The 15,399-nt window shown below is 35.6% G+C and overlaps 1 protein-coding gene across 17 annotated transcripts in view; it reads left to right on the top strand.

Moving 5' to 3' along the window:
- Positions 1 to 14,761, top strand: part of SLIT2 (slit guidance ligand 2) — a 274,697-nt gene extending 259,936 nt beyond the window's left edge. For 12 of the 17 annotated variants that reach the window (XM_052780370.1, XM_052780373.1, XM_052780378.1 and 9 more), the window contains 4 exons: positions 1,830 to 1,984; positions 7,039 to 7,327; positions 11,612 to 11,823; positions 12,902 to 14,761. In XM_052780370.1, the coding sequence (XP_052636330.1) occupies positions 1,830 to 1,984; positions 7,039 to 7,327; positions 11,612 to 11,823; positions 12,902 to 13,143 (898 nt within the window). In that variant the 3' untranslated portion in view covers positions 13,144 to 14,761. Of the gene's footprint in view, positions 1 to 1,829; positions 1,985 to 7,038; positions 7,328 to 11,611; positions 11,824 to 12,159; positions 12,252 to 12,901 lie in introns of all 17 variants that reach the window. The other 5 variants (XM_052780382.1, XM_052780381.1, XM_052780375.1 and 2 more) reach the window with 5 other exon arrangements.
- The last annotated feature ends 638 nt before the right edge of the window (positions 14,762 to 15,399 follow it).

The raw sequence follows: 15,399 nt of genomic DNA, 5'->3' as shown, positions 1-15,399 counted from the left end.
TGTCACAGCTATAAACGACCATGTGAGTGCTTCTGATCTGTTCCAGGACAAAAGCAGTTAGGTTAATTAAAACATCGCTAAGGATGTTATAAGGTAATTTGGTTGATTTTTGCCTTGAGATTTAGGAAGCTAATCCCTTTCAGCTATACTGCTTTCCTAATGAGAAGAGCTAACTGACTGTGTGACTGTTCAGTCCATCTCAGGCTATCATACAATTGGTTCATTTAAATAACTTTTTTCAAAGGCTTAAGCTCACTTATTTGATGGTGCCCTGAAGCAAATAAAGGCTCTCATGGGAATGGTTATAATGTCTGGTCTCTGGACTACAGCTCATTGTCATAACTCCCATGCAGCCATACAATCAGCTCTTAATTCTCCAGTGGAAAATGGGTTAAAGTAATGTAAGTACAGTAATATATTCAGTCCCAGAACTGAGTAATAATATTCTTCCTTCTCTGATGTACTTAAACTCTGTTCAAGTGCAGAGTAGTTACCCTGCACTTAAACATTTGCTGTGTAGATATTGAGGCTGGTAAGCATAGGCAGCCATTTCTTGTACCTAGTAACATGTATAGGCTTGTCCTTACACAGCATAAGCACCATGCTTGAAACAAGCCTTTTCTGCATGACAGCCTTTGGGCATTCTCCTACTAGTGGAGAATATCATGTCTTCATATCAGGAGGAAATGGTATATGTAGGCAAGAAAAAAAAAATGAATGCAGTATTCACTTCATTAGCTAGAAGCTGTACACACAGAAATAACCATGCCTAATAAAGAAAACAAATTACTTTACTGCTAGCATCAGTGGAGCTGTCTTGGACCAGTGATGTGATTTTGTCTGGCAGGACTAAGGTTAGATGCAGTTCCGTATTCCATGAAATAGTAGGTTTATATATCACTGGAGTCAACTAAGGCCTTCATACTTGCAAAATACATAAACCCAATACTGTGCAACATGTAGGATACACCACATGCACATGCACAACTAAGATCTTGAAATAACATTCGATTCATGGAATGGTTTAGGTTGGAAGGGAACTTTAATGATGATCTAGTTCCACCTCCCTGCTGTGGGCAGGGACACCTTCCACCAGACCAGGTTGTGCAAAGCCCCATCCAACCTGGCCTTGAACACTTCCAGGGATGGGGCATCCACAGCTTCTCTGGCTACCTGTCCCAGTGTTTCGCCACCCGCATATTAAAGAACTTCTTTATGTCATCTTCTTTTACTTTATAGATTCTATCTAATCTAAATCTACCCTCTTTTAGTTTAAAACAGTTACCTCTTGTCCTATCACTACAGGCCCAGGTAAAAAGTCTCTCTCCATCTTTCTTATGAGCCCCCTTTAAATACTGAAAGGCTGTTTCCCTGGAGCCTTCTCTTCTCCAGGGTAAACAACCCCAAGTGTCTCAGCCTGTCTTCATAGAAGAGGTGTTCCAGCCCTCTGATCATTGTTGCAGAAGAACTCCAAATTTTTTTTGTGTTCAGCTTCCTGCCTAGCAAATGTATTTCACCTAGTGTTTAGAATATCATCTATGTTTACACAGTTCATCATTTGATGAGGACAGGAATGACTCTGAATGAAAAAGGGCTATTAATTTACAATATATATTATTAATAGAGTGTTATTGAAGGGTTATTGTATTATATTGTGTTAGCTCTTAAGCATACATGCGTGTCCTTGCTTAAAATCTAGTTTTCACAAGACCGCACTCCTGGAGAAGTTCTGTTCTGAAGCTGTATTAACTCTTAAAGGGGAAGAAGATCGAAAACTGTTCTAACCGGACCATCACTGTTTAAAATTAATATTAATGTTTATTTTGCAGTGTGGAAACTATTAATGATGGCAATTTCCACATTGTGGAGCTGCTAGCCATGGATCAGATTCTGTCTTTATCTATTGATGGAGGAAGCCCCAAGATAATTACCAATTTGTCCAAGCAATCCACTCTGAATTTTGATTCTCCACTGTATGTAGGAGGTAAGAGGATCTTACTGCTTCTTACTAACAGTATCCTAGTTAATTTACTCTGGTAACACACATTAATAAACACATGGTAAGAGACTCATTCATTGAGATAACACCTTAAGATGAAACTTCAGCAGTTAATATCAATACTTTCAATTTTAACAAATAGTATGTCCTCAAACTGCACCTGTTGCTTTTTTATCACTATGGATATTTGATACCCACTGTAAAATTCTGTAATTTTCTACTGTTATGTAGCTTTTTGTTATACCGAAGAAGTGTGTTTAACATTGTTCAGCTACCTGAAGATTCAGTAATGCCTATTCAGAAAGCGTAGAATGGTAGCATCCTGTTTCGGTCATGTTTTACATTTTTATTCACTGTACAGGTATGTGTGGAAATGATAGCAAGGTATAAAGCCATGAAGTGTAATTTATGTCTGGAGATCTTATTGCTTAGGGCTTATAGGAGTTAGGACATTAGGTAAGAAGGGAACCAACTGAACAGTTGCCTCAGTATGTGGCAGGGTTTGTTGTTGTTTGGTTTTGTTTTGAGAAGAAAGAATTGTTTCAGTAAAACTGATAGTAGGTGATTGTGGAGATAAACTATCTGAAACATTTTTGATCATTTGCCACAATTTACTCTGTAGAACTATGGATTTAAGCTCATTGTTTTAACCAGCAGTTTCTGTTGAATTTCTGATGATCCTGCATAATCTAGGTAAAAGAGTAAGAAACTTCAGCCATCACTTTGTGCCTTCTTACTGTCCTCGGTAGCAAGTCTAAGTTCTTAGTCATCAGAGATTCAGCATGGTTTTTAAATACTGATGATCTTCTACCAGTCTTCATCTTCTGCTTAGTTTAACCTTACACTCTTATAGGAGACATGTAAGGAGTCTCCTTCTGATGTTCTTTCTGTAAAAAGAATACCTACTTTCTTTTTCATTTTGTCTAATTCTTAAGAACTGTTTTGTGACTGAGAATAAGATTTTAGACTTGAGCATCTTGCCTCCTTGCAAAAAATTATGCTACCAGTAGTACATTCATGAGATGCCTATTTTCTCTAGAAAAGGTGGTATTTATCCTCTTTCTAAATACACTGAAAAGCTCAGAGTAGTTGCTTAGATTTCTCTCTAATGGAAGAGAAAACCAGGAAGCTGCTTTGATACCCATCAAGAATAGTCTATTTCTCCTATAAAACTGGTATAACAAGTGCCTCAGTTACAAGTGATGAGGGGAAAGTTGACTTTTGTCTCTGAAAATCCCCATTCTTCCCTTGAAACACTTAAGCTTTTTTGTCAAATCTTTTCAGATTTTATCATTGCCTCCTTCCATCTAAGATGGGAAGAAGTACAAGATAGAATTCAACATTAGTCATCGGTCCCCATACCATCAGAGAAGAATTAAAATTATCAAATGTATGAGCTGCCTTTAAAATTGCTTCATGTCATGAATCTTCAAAGGAGGATTGCCTTGTGAAAGCACATCTGCATTTTTTCATGTGTATCACTTCTGTTGTTTACATAGTGTCCTATGCCACATTTTTTGGAAGGAGAGATGATCCTAGATTCTAGTAAGACACTGTGTGCTTGCTTACTTGTATTATCAACATCAGTTTGTTATTTAATGACTGCTAAGACCAATTTTACTACTTCTTGAAAACCAAGCTTAGTGCAGAATGGTCCCCCTGTCTGTTATGGGCACCTTTTGATGACATGAGGCTAGGCTGCCAACTATAAACATTTATTCTGTGCAGTGCTAACACTTACTTGTTGATTTGTGACATATGGTTCTCCTTGCTTCTTCACCTTGCAGATCTGTGCCTCCACTAGAAGAATCATACTAATCTGCATCATCATTCTGAAGTATCAGAAGAAATAACTTTTGGAAATAATCTTTTCCTTCAATGGTTTGATTCCTAAGAGAAGGAGTCTTTTTAATCTTAGTACATATTTTTTAGAGAGGTCCTGTGTTCCTTCTATTTCTGTTCTTCACATTCAGGCTCCAAGCAGACAATTATTTCCACTGTCATAGAAAATGTTGGTCCAAAACAGAATGAAAACCATTATCGGAAGCACATTATTACAAAATAAAGCAAAAAAAACCAGTAGGTTGATATTCAGCTCTTAAACTTTTCTGTTCTTTATCTATGTTTATCTATTTATGATCTTTAAAATTCTTGAGACAGTTAACTTCCACTCTTGTATCTTTATATTACCCACCTTTTTGAGATTCATTAAATTTTTTCTTATCCAACTATATCTAGAATTTTTAGAGGATTTGATCACACATTTCCATCAGTTAAGAACTCAAATTCTCACTAGGATTTTATGCAGTATTTTTATCTTTGCCAAAGTCTTAGTTTGACACCTATATCATCATGTAGCTTACACTTACTCTTATCACCTTCCTGCTAAAATGGCATTTCTGGTAAGCATCACCTCAGCTGGCAGGATGAAATTCAGACTTGACAGCAAGCCCTTGTATGGTGTGTGCTCTCTCTCTCCCCCCCGCCTCTTTCTGCCCCCTCTTCCCCCCTCTCTCATTTTCCCCTCCCCCCCCTTTTTTTTCACAAAGTTATTCTTAGGTCACAAAATTTGGGTTGGTTTGGAAGGGGTAATTTAACTTTATTTTTACAGAAAGTGGGCTGATTTATACTCTTTTTTTTACCTTTTTCCAACTGTATGGCTGTCTTGTGTGGTCAGAATACACATGCCAAATATTTTTTGGTCTTTCTATAACAGATTTCAGTAAATCATATGGCTTTTTGTAAGAAATCTTAAGGGACAATCTGTTTCTTCTCAAAAACTCTTCAAAGGGGTCACAAACTTCACTGATACTTCACATTCTTCTCTCTAGTTGAGAGTGGCACCTTGTTTCACGGAAGTTCCTATTTCTGAGACAGGTAGGGCATCAGCTGCTTTTCACTTGTGCCTGCTCTGTTCTAGCAGGTTCTAGAATGAGATACTCCTTTTGACAGTGTAATTGTATGACTGTTATTTAATAGGGGTTTTACCATTTGCCTCCTCGAGCAGTAATTTGGTAACTTACCTGTAGTGATGTTCAGTGACCAAAACCTTAAAGGGGAGCAGGAACTTCTTCCTTACCTTTCTGAAAATAGAGGTGAAATATTTGTCTGCATCGTCTCTATGGCAGTTCTTTTCTAACTGATAAAGAAACTTTATCTAAAAATTATCTAAGAAATATTGCTAAAGATTATGACCAGCTTTTGCACACACTTTGGCCTTCTAACACTTGGTAACTTGCTAGAAGCAGCAAAACATGTATAGGCTAAAACCTTGTGTATATGCTTGCATTGTGTTTCCAAATGTCTTCCAATCACATGTGACATACCTCAATTATCTGGTGTCATACATGCTTATATGGTTCCCAGAAATCATATCTAAATTTCCTGACACTTACAAGTTCAGCATTGCATTGGCTTACTTAGAATTATGCAGCTTTTATTTTTACAATGCATAAATTCAGTGCATCTATCCTGTTATTAGATACCTCAAGCCATATGCCTAAGCATTTGCTGATTGCTGCTTTCAGGGGAGACATCAGGGTGAAGAGGGCTTGATGGCTCTGCCTTGTCCCTGGATTTTGAGAATATGGCAAATAGTTTTGAAGAAATGGAAACTAATGACTGTTTGCAGTCTGAGTCCTTTAATATAATAGTCCCAAGCCTATTTTACTTAACTGATAAGATCAAAGAAGATTGGGCTTTTCAGCAGTATGGATGCAATATTGTTTGTTTCTATAATCACTGAAGTTTAGCACAAATGGAATTACAATAACCTCTAAATGAAAGGCAGGTCTACTTCATTAGGTTGCATAGCACTTCTGCATTACTCTTAACTGTTCAGAGTGACTGTATAAAACCATTAGAAGTATCAGTTTACATGGTTAAGGAGCAACTATGCAAAACATTACCTCTTTCTGTGGTTGTTATCTAAGTACCAGAACGAAAATTGTTAATTTTGCCTAGGAGTAAACCTGTGCAGCTAATTAGCATATTTATTTTCAGGTAAACATACTTTTCTAATGCTCAGTACACTTTGATTTGCTTTACTTACCAGTCTCAGGAGGTGTTTAGGCATTTGTGTATGCATTATTTGAATGTAATATCTTAAGGACTAACTAATAGAGGCCAATATGTTGGAAATAAGTTTAAAAAAAAAAAAGCAGGGAGTAGGAGTAAAAGAAACTTCATTTTTACAAGGAAACAATGTTTAATAGTAATGTTCCATCTGAATTAGTCTTAAAAGATTAATTGATCACAACAGGATAACTGCATCATATACCTACTGCTCTAATTACACTTCTGACAATTATAGACTACAACAGAAGAATTGTTCTGAAAATGGTCAACATCAGGAGCATTTGCACTATCTAGACATCTACACATAAGTATTTTGATGTTGAATTATTGTTATTACTTACTATCTTTCTTTTAAACTGTAATGGCAAACTATGAGTGGCTTTTTTATTAATCTGGTTTTGAGACAGGCTAAACAAAAATATTTTTGAAAGTAATGGGACCTCATCCTGTTGAGCTTTTCTTTCCAAGAATTTTCACTAGCAAAATTCCACATTTGAAATGTGTACGCCAGCTCCAAATTGATGAGCTGGTCCTACTAAACTCTTCTAGATTTGAGTGTCTTAGCAGCTTACAAAAAATCATGTATCAGCTGCTAAATTTCAACAACTTTTTTTTTTCCAAGATTCAGAAACTATGTACTATTCTGGACTTAATTGCACTAGGTCAAAAACAGGCACGTATCTGAACCTTTTGACAGTTGTGAGCTTCGGGTATGAAGTCCAATACACATCTCTTTAGTTGGACCTAGAGACTTACAGGTTTGGAGCTGGCTTACATGCATGCTTGATAATTTCCAGGACAATTTCCAAATACTAGATCATTGCCCATGGTTTTAGGCTGAATATCTAAGAATAATTAATTAGGAAGAAATATTTCTTTTAAAATGTTTAAAAAATAGAGAAAGTTGTACAGAAAATTGTACCAAAGATTACATTGATTATTTGCTATTATTAATTTCCTAGGCATGCCTGTGAAAAATAACATAGCAGCTTTACGCCAGTCTCCAGGACAGAACGGCACCAGCTTCCATGGTTGCATCCGTAATCTATATATCAACAGCGAACTCCAGGACTTCAGAAATGTGCCACTGCAAGTGGGAATTCTGCCAGGTTGCGAGCCCTGTCATAAGAAAGTTTGTGTGCATGGAACATGCCATGCTACCAGCCAGTCAGGCTTTTCCTGTGAGTGCGAAGGAGGATGGACTGGACCTCTCTGTGACCAACAAACTAATGACCCATGTCTTGGAAATAAGTATGTCCTTCCTCAAGACAGAACAGTAGTATAATATGCATATAAGTCTCCTGTCGTGTATTTTTTTCATAAAAGTTCACACTTTTTTCAGCAAGAAAAAAAATACCCTGGGCATGTAAAAGTGAAAACAGTGTCCAGGTTATAGTATATTCTTTCTATAAACTTAATGAGGAAAAGTCCCCAGTTTAGGGGAGCAGAGACACACACCTCACTGAAGTGCTGCCTAAAACCTGGGAAGTGCTCTTACATACTTCTGTATGGGCTTCTTCTGTAATGAGTTACACTGATGCAAGTGTTAGTATGACACTTGGTACAAAAATCATTTAGAAGAAATTGCAAATGGAAAAAAAATATCTATTTGCTTATTTATAATTGTACAGAATGAGGAAATACAATTATTATTATTCTCCAATGTTTTTTAAAAACTTGATACAATAGATATATCTAATATTTTTATATTTTCACAGTACCCCAGGTTTTAGCAGGAAAAAAGATTTCTACCTTTATGGTAAACTTCTGCTTAAGTCCATGTGTGCTAATTCTTTTTGCTGATTTGACTAGAACATTTTAGGTTAGACATTTTATGTAAGTTTATAGAGAGGGTTGTGTATATACATGTGTAGCGGGTGAGCGAAAGATTTTTATATGTGTATATGAGAGTATTGATATCTATGCATATTCATCTTTTACATTTACTATAGAGACACATTAAATTTTTTGGCTCATGGTCTCCCAGCACAAGAAGATCAGAAACTTAAGAAGTTCAAAGTTCTTCAGGATTTATTGGTCATGGGCAACCAGATGTCATTCTGTTTGCCCTTACCACTGTCCTTACTACAGCTTTGCAAACATCTTTTTTCTTTTTTTTTTTTTTTTTTTGTAGAGTAAATTAAGCCTACTTAGATCTTTTGGCTGCTGCTTTTTCAGTGCTCTGGCCTATATAACTTTTGACTTTTGAGGACCAGTGGCCTTAGTTTGCTAAGAGATTCTAATAAGATGATTTTCCAACTCCCATATAAAACGATGTTTAAGTGATCTTTTCACATAGTGTGTGTGGCAAGTCTGACCCTTTAAAGCTTTACACACCAGTTAGCATGCTTTATAATGCAGTCAGCATTGTTTACATTGGCTATGGACTCTTTCAGTACTATTAAGTTTTGAACTCTTCCCAAAGCTACAGCAGTGAATTTTTGAGGCATATCATAGCATTTCATTGTTTATGGGTCTTTTTCTTACCCTGTCCTCTTTCACAGTAACTTAAGAGATAAAGAAAGGAAGTCACAGCAGGTTAAAAAACACAAATGTGATGTCTATCACATCCATTTTATACTTTAGGAGTCAAAAATAACATGGAACTGTAACCACCAAGTTCTATAATAAGAAAAGCCAAAGAATTTCTTTCAACTGTCCTTGAAAAATTAGATTCTATATAGGTTCTTATAATTATACACATCAGCACGCAAACTGAGTTCTTTTTGCAGTAAATTACAAAACTTGGCAAGTATCAGATACAGGCAGCATCAAAGATAGAATTAAGTGAGCACAACATTAATATTTTGTTAGCTCTTGAAAGTATTTGTTTTGTTTCAGCTGTATACAGTGCTGTAAGCTTTTAGGAGAGAAAGCCAAACCAAAATTGTTTATTTGGAGTGAAGGAGGGGTTTGTTGCTCTTTAGTTCCTGGGGATTTTGATTCTGTATTTCTTGATTCATCTCTAAATCCTGTCTATTGAACAGATGCATTTTGTCTGTCTAATACAGTATAACATTCCACTTCATCTGAGAAACAGACTTGTCACTGTGATCTCTGTTTTGAAAATGTAGGGGATCTTTTAGAGAACCCTGCACACCATGAAAAGGCTTAAAGCTTAGATTTATTTTACCTAAATCTAGGCGCTTGACTTAGGAGCATAGTGACCAAAGTTTGCTCTGTAGTCAGTAAAGGAATAACACATTTCTAACGAGTAAATTAGACCTCAAGTGGTCTAATCACCTTCTGGATAAGCTTTTTTTTCTCCATGACTGCAAAGCTTATGGCAATTACACATCTAACTTCAGTGTCTGACATAGGTACCTAAAATTAGATAAGATGAAACTGTGCCCAAGAGTTTGCACTTAGCTTGATGTTCCTTTCAGTACAGTCTGAAGATGAAATTTAGGGCTTCAAAGAACAGGTGGAAGCAAAAGTATGAGAGTTGGCATTAGCTAAGGTTTAATCATCTTCTAAGTCAAGCAGAACTTAACCAAAGATCCTGACACAGATTGCTTTGATATCTAAACCAGCCTGTATAGAATATGACATGTTGTCAGTGTCACCTGAGTAACTTCATAGATCAGATGTCCTAAAAGTGGTTGTTTTGTAAATGGTGAACAGATCAAATGCTGAATATAATGAAAACTAAACAAAAGCTATCTGCCCTGTGATACTGTCTAAGCCTTCAATTTTGAGTTCCTTAATCTAACAGTCTTGGAATATCAGACTTCAACCACAGGAACAATTTGGAATTTTTTAGGGAACATAGTTGCTTCAAAAGTACAGACTCTTGCATAATAGGGAAGTTGGAGGTGCTTAAGCTATTAGTTAAGTTTTATATTTGCAGTATTTAATCCCAAACCGGGTATGTGAATGGAGGCTATGTGTTGTGCCTTCCATTTAAATATCCTGTGATGAGACTGACTTGCACTGAATTAACAGTACAGATGGAGAATTGTAATGTAGATTTCATTGATGAGTGGAACTTGTTGATGTTTATAAAATGAAACAGTTTTAATAGTTAATGCAAGTTTGTCAAAGTTAAAAAGTGTTGTGCATTCTTTTCAATTTTACCAAATTTCTTACTGTACTGAAAGAGTAGAGTACAAAGCAAAAAGTTTCCAGAAATAGACTGTTATCTAAAAAATTTCAAAATGAGATGTTGTTCTTAACAGAACTTTTCTTTTACTACAAAATGCAATTTTATATGAATTTTTGCCATCTTCAAATTGAAACAAAGGATTTTATTTTACATCAAATGGGATTTTTTTTTTAATCTAAAACTTTTCACTTATTTATTTATATATTTATTTAGGTGGCTGCCACGACCTGCTAAGGAGGTTGTGGCCTCAGAGATCTTGCAATACAGAGAGGAAAAACCTTAGAGACGAGAAACATTAGGGAGGGCGACTGTGACCTTGAATATCAGGATTGCATTCCTCCCTACAGAGGAATCTTCACTGTGGTCTCCCTAGGAAACAGTATGTAGATAAAAAACTTGTGTATCAAGACAACAGATAAAGAAAATAACATTATTTATAGGTAGAAAGTTATTGACCCTGTGCCACCAAATGAACAAAAGAAGTGATTTTATTCCAAGTCATTGGTGATGTTTTCAGAAGATGAACTCCCCTAATCTTCAGCTTACACCTAGGAACAGGTAATTAAACATCCTCCTTTTGGGAAACACCACCTGTCTTTCAAGGGAAGACCAGCTATGTGTTCCCATACTACTGTGTATCAGAACTTAGTAGATGGAGCTTAACTCACAGCCTTTTTTGTCTAACAACAAGATTTGAGCCTGCCACAAATGTTTACCAAAGCTCAACTGAGAGAGTAGCTAGTTTAATCACTTGGGTGAGATGTGATAATATGCAACCTCATCTAGTGTGAGTTTCTGTATGAGTACTAGATGAGTGCTGTTGGCTTTCAGTGAAGTAAAGACCTGCCTCACACATTATATGACCACGCTACTGGCAGTTGGCAATGCAGACTAATATATTTGAAAGGGGAGCACGTGTTCAGCTTTGAAACTGCCACTGCTTGGGTCAGAAGAGATTCAGATAGGAAATGCCTGACCTATCTTTGTGCTGGGAGCCCCATAGTTCATGAGTGACAATGTGTTTTTTTTTAAAATGATACAACAATCAAAATTTCAGGTGAGTATCCTTTTTCTCTACTTAATTCTAGTGGATTACGTTTGGGCTTGATTTTGCTGTGTTCTTCTCAAAAGCATGCTGAAAATTTAGGTAGACAGGAAATGTTGGTTTTAATAACTGTGGCCTGTAAAAGTCTTCCATAACACATCTACAGTGGCTGTTCTCTGGTGAGATAGAGTTCTGTACTGCAGCTTGTTTCATGTAAACCTGCATACCAATTATAAACCACTTCACTGCATCTCACTGAAAAAGTCCATTAGAAACAAAAGCAATTTCTTCTGAGTACAGTCCAAAGTATTTGTAGTTAATGTTGCTTAGCCTGAACTTTGATGAATAATTTATTTTTATTCTCTTGGGCTTGTTTCCCCTGTAGATGTGTGCATGGTACCTGCTTGCCGATCAATGCGTTTTCATACAGTTGTAAATGCCTGCAGGGACATGGGGGAGTCCTCTGTGATGAAGAGGAAATGCTGTTTAACCCCTGCCAATCCATCAGGTGTAAACATGGCAAATGCAGGCTTTCAGGACTTGGGAAACCATATTGCGAATGCAGCAGCGGATACACGGGGGACAGCTGTGATAAAGGTAAAAAAATTTAAAATCATGTTGTTTTGGTCTTAGAAAAGAGGTTTTTTTATTAAAACATAAACAGCCAAAAACATTACCAACTTTTTTTTCCCACAATACACACATTTGTTGCTTTTTTTTTTTTACCATACGAATTGATCTCGGTGAGAGAAAAATCAAACTTTTCCCATGAATTCGTTTACATTTTGAGGATTTTTTCATCAAATGTTTCTCTGTGAAAACACTTCTCTTTTTTTGCCTTTATTCAGAAATACATTTTTACTATATTTAACTATTACCTTTTACCTGCTGTATCTTTCTGTATTTATTGTTTCTCTACCTTCTGCAACTGAGAAGCCAAATCCAATGATTCTGCTCCTAGTTTTATCACAAACTCTACTTTTGACCTCTCAGCTTCAACTGATTTATCACAGCGAATTATGCAGGTGAGATGGATGAAAACAGGATGACTTTTCCCCCTACCTTTTTCTTTTTCCTTTGTCTATCAAAGCTCTCCCTCTCTTTCCCTTACCCCAGATGGCATTTATTTTGTATTGTACATAGATGTGAATAGAATAGAAGAATATGGTTGTAGAACTTTTAACAGATGTCTCATTTTTAGCTGGTTTTATACCTCAGTAATTTATGAAGTTAGTGGAATGTAACTTGTATTAAATAACAGTTTGAATAATATTAAACTCCAGGTCTAATAAATTAAATTGCATGCTCTCTGAAACATTTCCCTACGGTAAATAGAACCAGCTGCAAGCAATGTAGGAACAGAAGATGTGTATTTTTATAAAAGAGGAAAAGATTTAAGCTTCCAATTTTCTTGTCATTGTAATAGCTTTGTATTTATGGTTTACATATACATAATATAAGCTTTACTGAAAATAGGAGGTATAGGAAATAAAACTCAGCATTAATCAAATTAAGTTTGGTAGAACCACTAGTTTCCAATATACAGTCTGAGTCAAACTTTAAAATATCAATCCCAACTGCAAGTAGAAACACAGCATCTTCCTTAGCAATGTCAACCATTCTTTGACCTGTGTTTCAAAAGTGTATCTCCTATTTTAAATGTTGTTTTCTACAGAAATCTCTTGTCGAGGGGAACGAATCCGAGATTACTACCAAAAGCAGCAAGGGTATGCTGCGTGCCAGACGACCAAGAAGGTATCGAGACTAGAATGTAAAGGAGGATGTTCAACCGGGCAGTGCTGTGGACCACTAAGGAGCAAGAGACGGAAATACTCTTTTGAATGCACTGATGGGTCGTCATTTGTGGACGAGGTTGAAAAAGTGGTGAAGTGTGGCTGTACAAATTGTCCCTCCTAAGTGTCCCTGTCACACTTGTCTTTTCAAAATGTTGTATACTTATTGACCGTGTCGGACTAATTAATGCTTCATAGTGGAAATATTTGAAATATATTGTAAAATACAGAACAGACTTATTTTTATTATGAGAATAAAGACTTTTTCTTCATTTGAAAAAAGATTCAAGTGCTTGAACTGAGACTTCTCATAACCAAGAGGAGCTTTGAAGAAAAAAAAAAAGACCCGGTAACATTGCAACAGAGATGGGAAACTTTAACTGCTTTTAACATGGATTCTTCTTTATAACACGCTGAAGATACACTGACAATATACACATGTGACTTTCTACTTAACAGCTCAGAGATGAAACATTGACCAGAACATGAGGCTTGGTTTTTTTCACTTTCGTATCAGTATATTTTATTGTCTTGACAGACCATACCAATCACTTACCTATGGATGAGGAAGCATTATGAGTGGAAAGAATCAGATTATACAGAAATAACAATTGTATGAAATACATTTTATCTTTTGGAATTATTAAGCATCTTGAGAAGATGGGGTCCCATTTAATGGATGGGAAATGGGAGATACGAGAATATACTATAATCCTGAAATCTCCTGATGATGTATACTTTTATGTCAGCATGTTAGCAAAAGAAGCATAAAAAAGTGTTTATCTGCCCTTTTCCAGTATTAATTTTTTGTAATATAAATGTTTGGGGGATGATAAAAATAGATTATTGATGGATAAATTAGTAATAATATGGATTTCTGTTTCTATGAGTTCTAAACAACTCTATACAGTATTCGGTTTCATTGAGAAATATTTATTGTATCAAAGTACATTGTACTTAACCCTTTTAGGCCATCCCTTTTACTGTTTTTCAATGCTTTAATATATATTAATTTATATTTGTCCCAGTATTTTTGTAATTTTTTTTTTTTAAAGGACTTAAAAATCAGGATTTTTTGCAATAGAACTAACGTAGCATGTCGTCTTGGGGTAAATGTTTTCAGTCTGTTTTTTCCTCTCCTTCCCCTTCCCTTTTTCTTTTCCTTAGAATCTGACCACTTGGTGTCACTGATTCTGAAAGTGATGACAATCTGCAGTTTTCACATACAGCAGATATTCAGGACACCTTCCATGAACCCGTAATGTATGACAGAAAATGTCTTTACACTAGGTGGCAATTGTAGAGAAGTTAATTTTCCCTATATACAGTACTTACAGAAAATAAGATGGCGTGTAGAAAATGACATTAGAAGGTAGATCTTTATAAATTAATATTCCCAAGGAGCTCTTTACCTTTTTTATAAAAAAGAAGAAAAGGCTGTGCTATCAAGAACTGTGACTTTCCCCAAATAATAAAACTACTTTACTGCCCTAATGTTCCCCATGTTAACATGTTGCTGCTAAATTATAATGTAGAATTGGTAATCAATAGTGGGTTGTGTTCTTCTTTCAGTAAAACCCAGGGTACCCTGTAAAAATGCAGATGTTTTTCAATTTTATTTTATTATTTTTTTTACAAAAAAGTTAGATGTACATGTGTAATGCAGTGTGTTTTGTCTTATTTGGACTGATATCAGTAATGCTACTGATGTTTGTAAATTAAACAGATATTTACTTCATTAACAGCTTTTATTTGTATTCTTCTGAGAAGTTTAAATTGTCTGACAGCCTTTAATTAAGCATCTGTAGTTGCAAAGAATATTTGGTAAAAAACAGAATAAAACCCAACCCTAGATCTAGTGTATTCATTGCTGAAAATCTGAAGAAGGAATTAACTTGGGATTATTAGACCTACAGGCAGTGACATCTGAAAATGTGGGTACATTACAAACACAGCTGAACACATACCAAAATTAAGAAAAGACTTCTAAATAAAGGACACTAGATGAAAAGGCAAATTGAGTCTATCCTAATATTTTAATGGTTATACAAATGGCAATTTGGCAGTTGTTTTAGCAAGTAATTTGGTTCTTCAGAGGGATTCATTTTCACTATTCGTGGACTAAGTATTTTAAACTTAAGTAATTGGATGGGATGATACTTAACCAGGTTTCTCTTCTGTGATACAATTTTTACAGATACTTCTGTATTTATTTTACTTAGTCTCCTTTAGAGTTTGTCTAAATATCCAATGAAACAGCCTTTGGCATGAGGCCTTCTTTGCAGTTTCTATGACTTCTAAATAACCTTCTGTAAATAGGGGTAGCTTTGAGGAAAAAGAAGCCATTTTTGCACAACAGTACTTATATAGTATTCTTGGA

This window comes from Harpia harpyja, chromosome 2 (assembly GCF_026419915.1).
Source record: "Harpia harpyja isolate bHarHar1 chromosome 2, bHarHar1 primary haplotype, whole genome shotgun sequence".
Lineage (NCBI taxonomy): Eukaryota > Metazoa > Chordata > Aves > Accipitriformes > Accipitridae > Harpia > Harpia harpyja.
The sequence above is the reverse complement of the archived record's forward strand: the minus strand, read 5'-3'. Positions and strand labels throughout refer to the sequence as shown.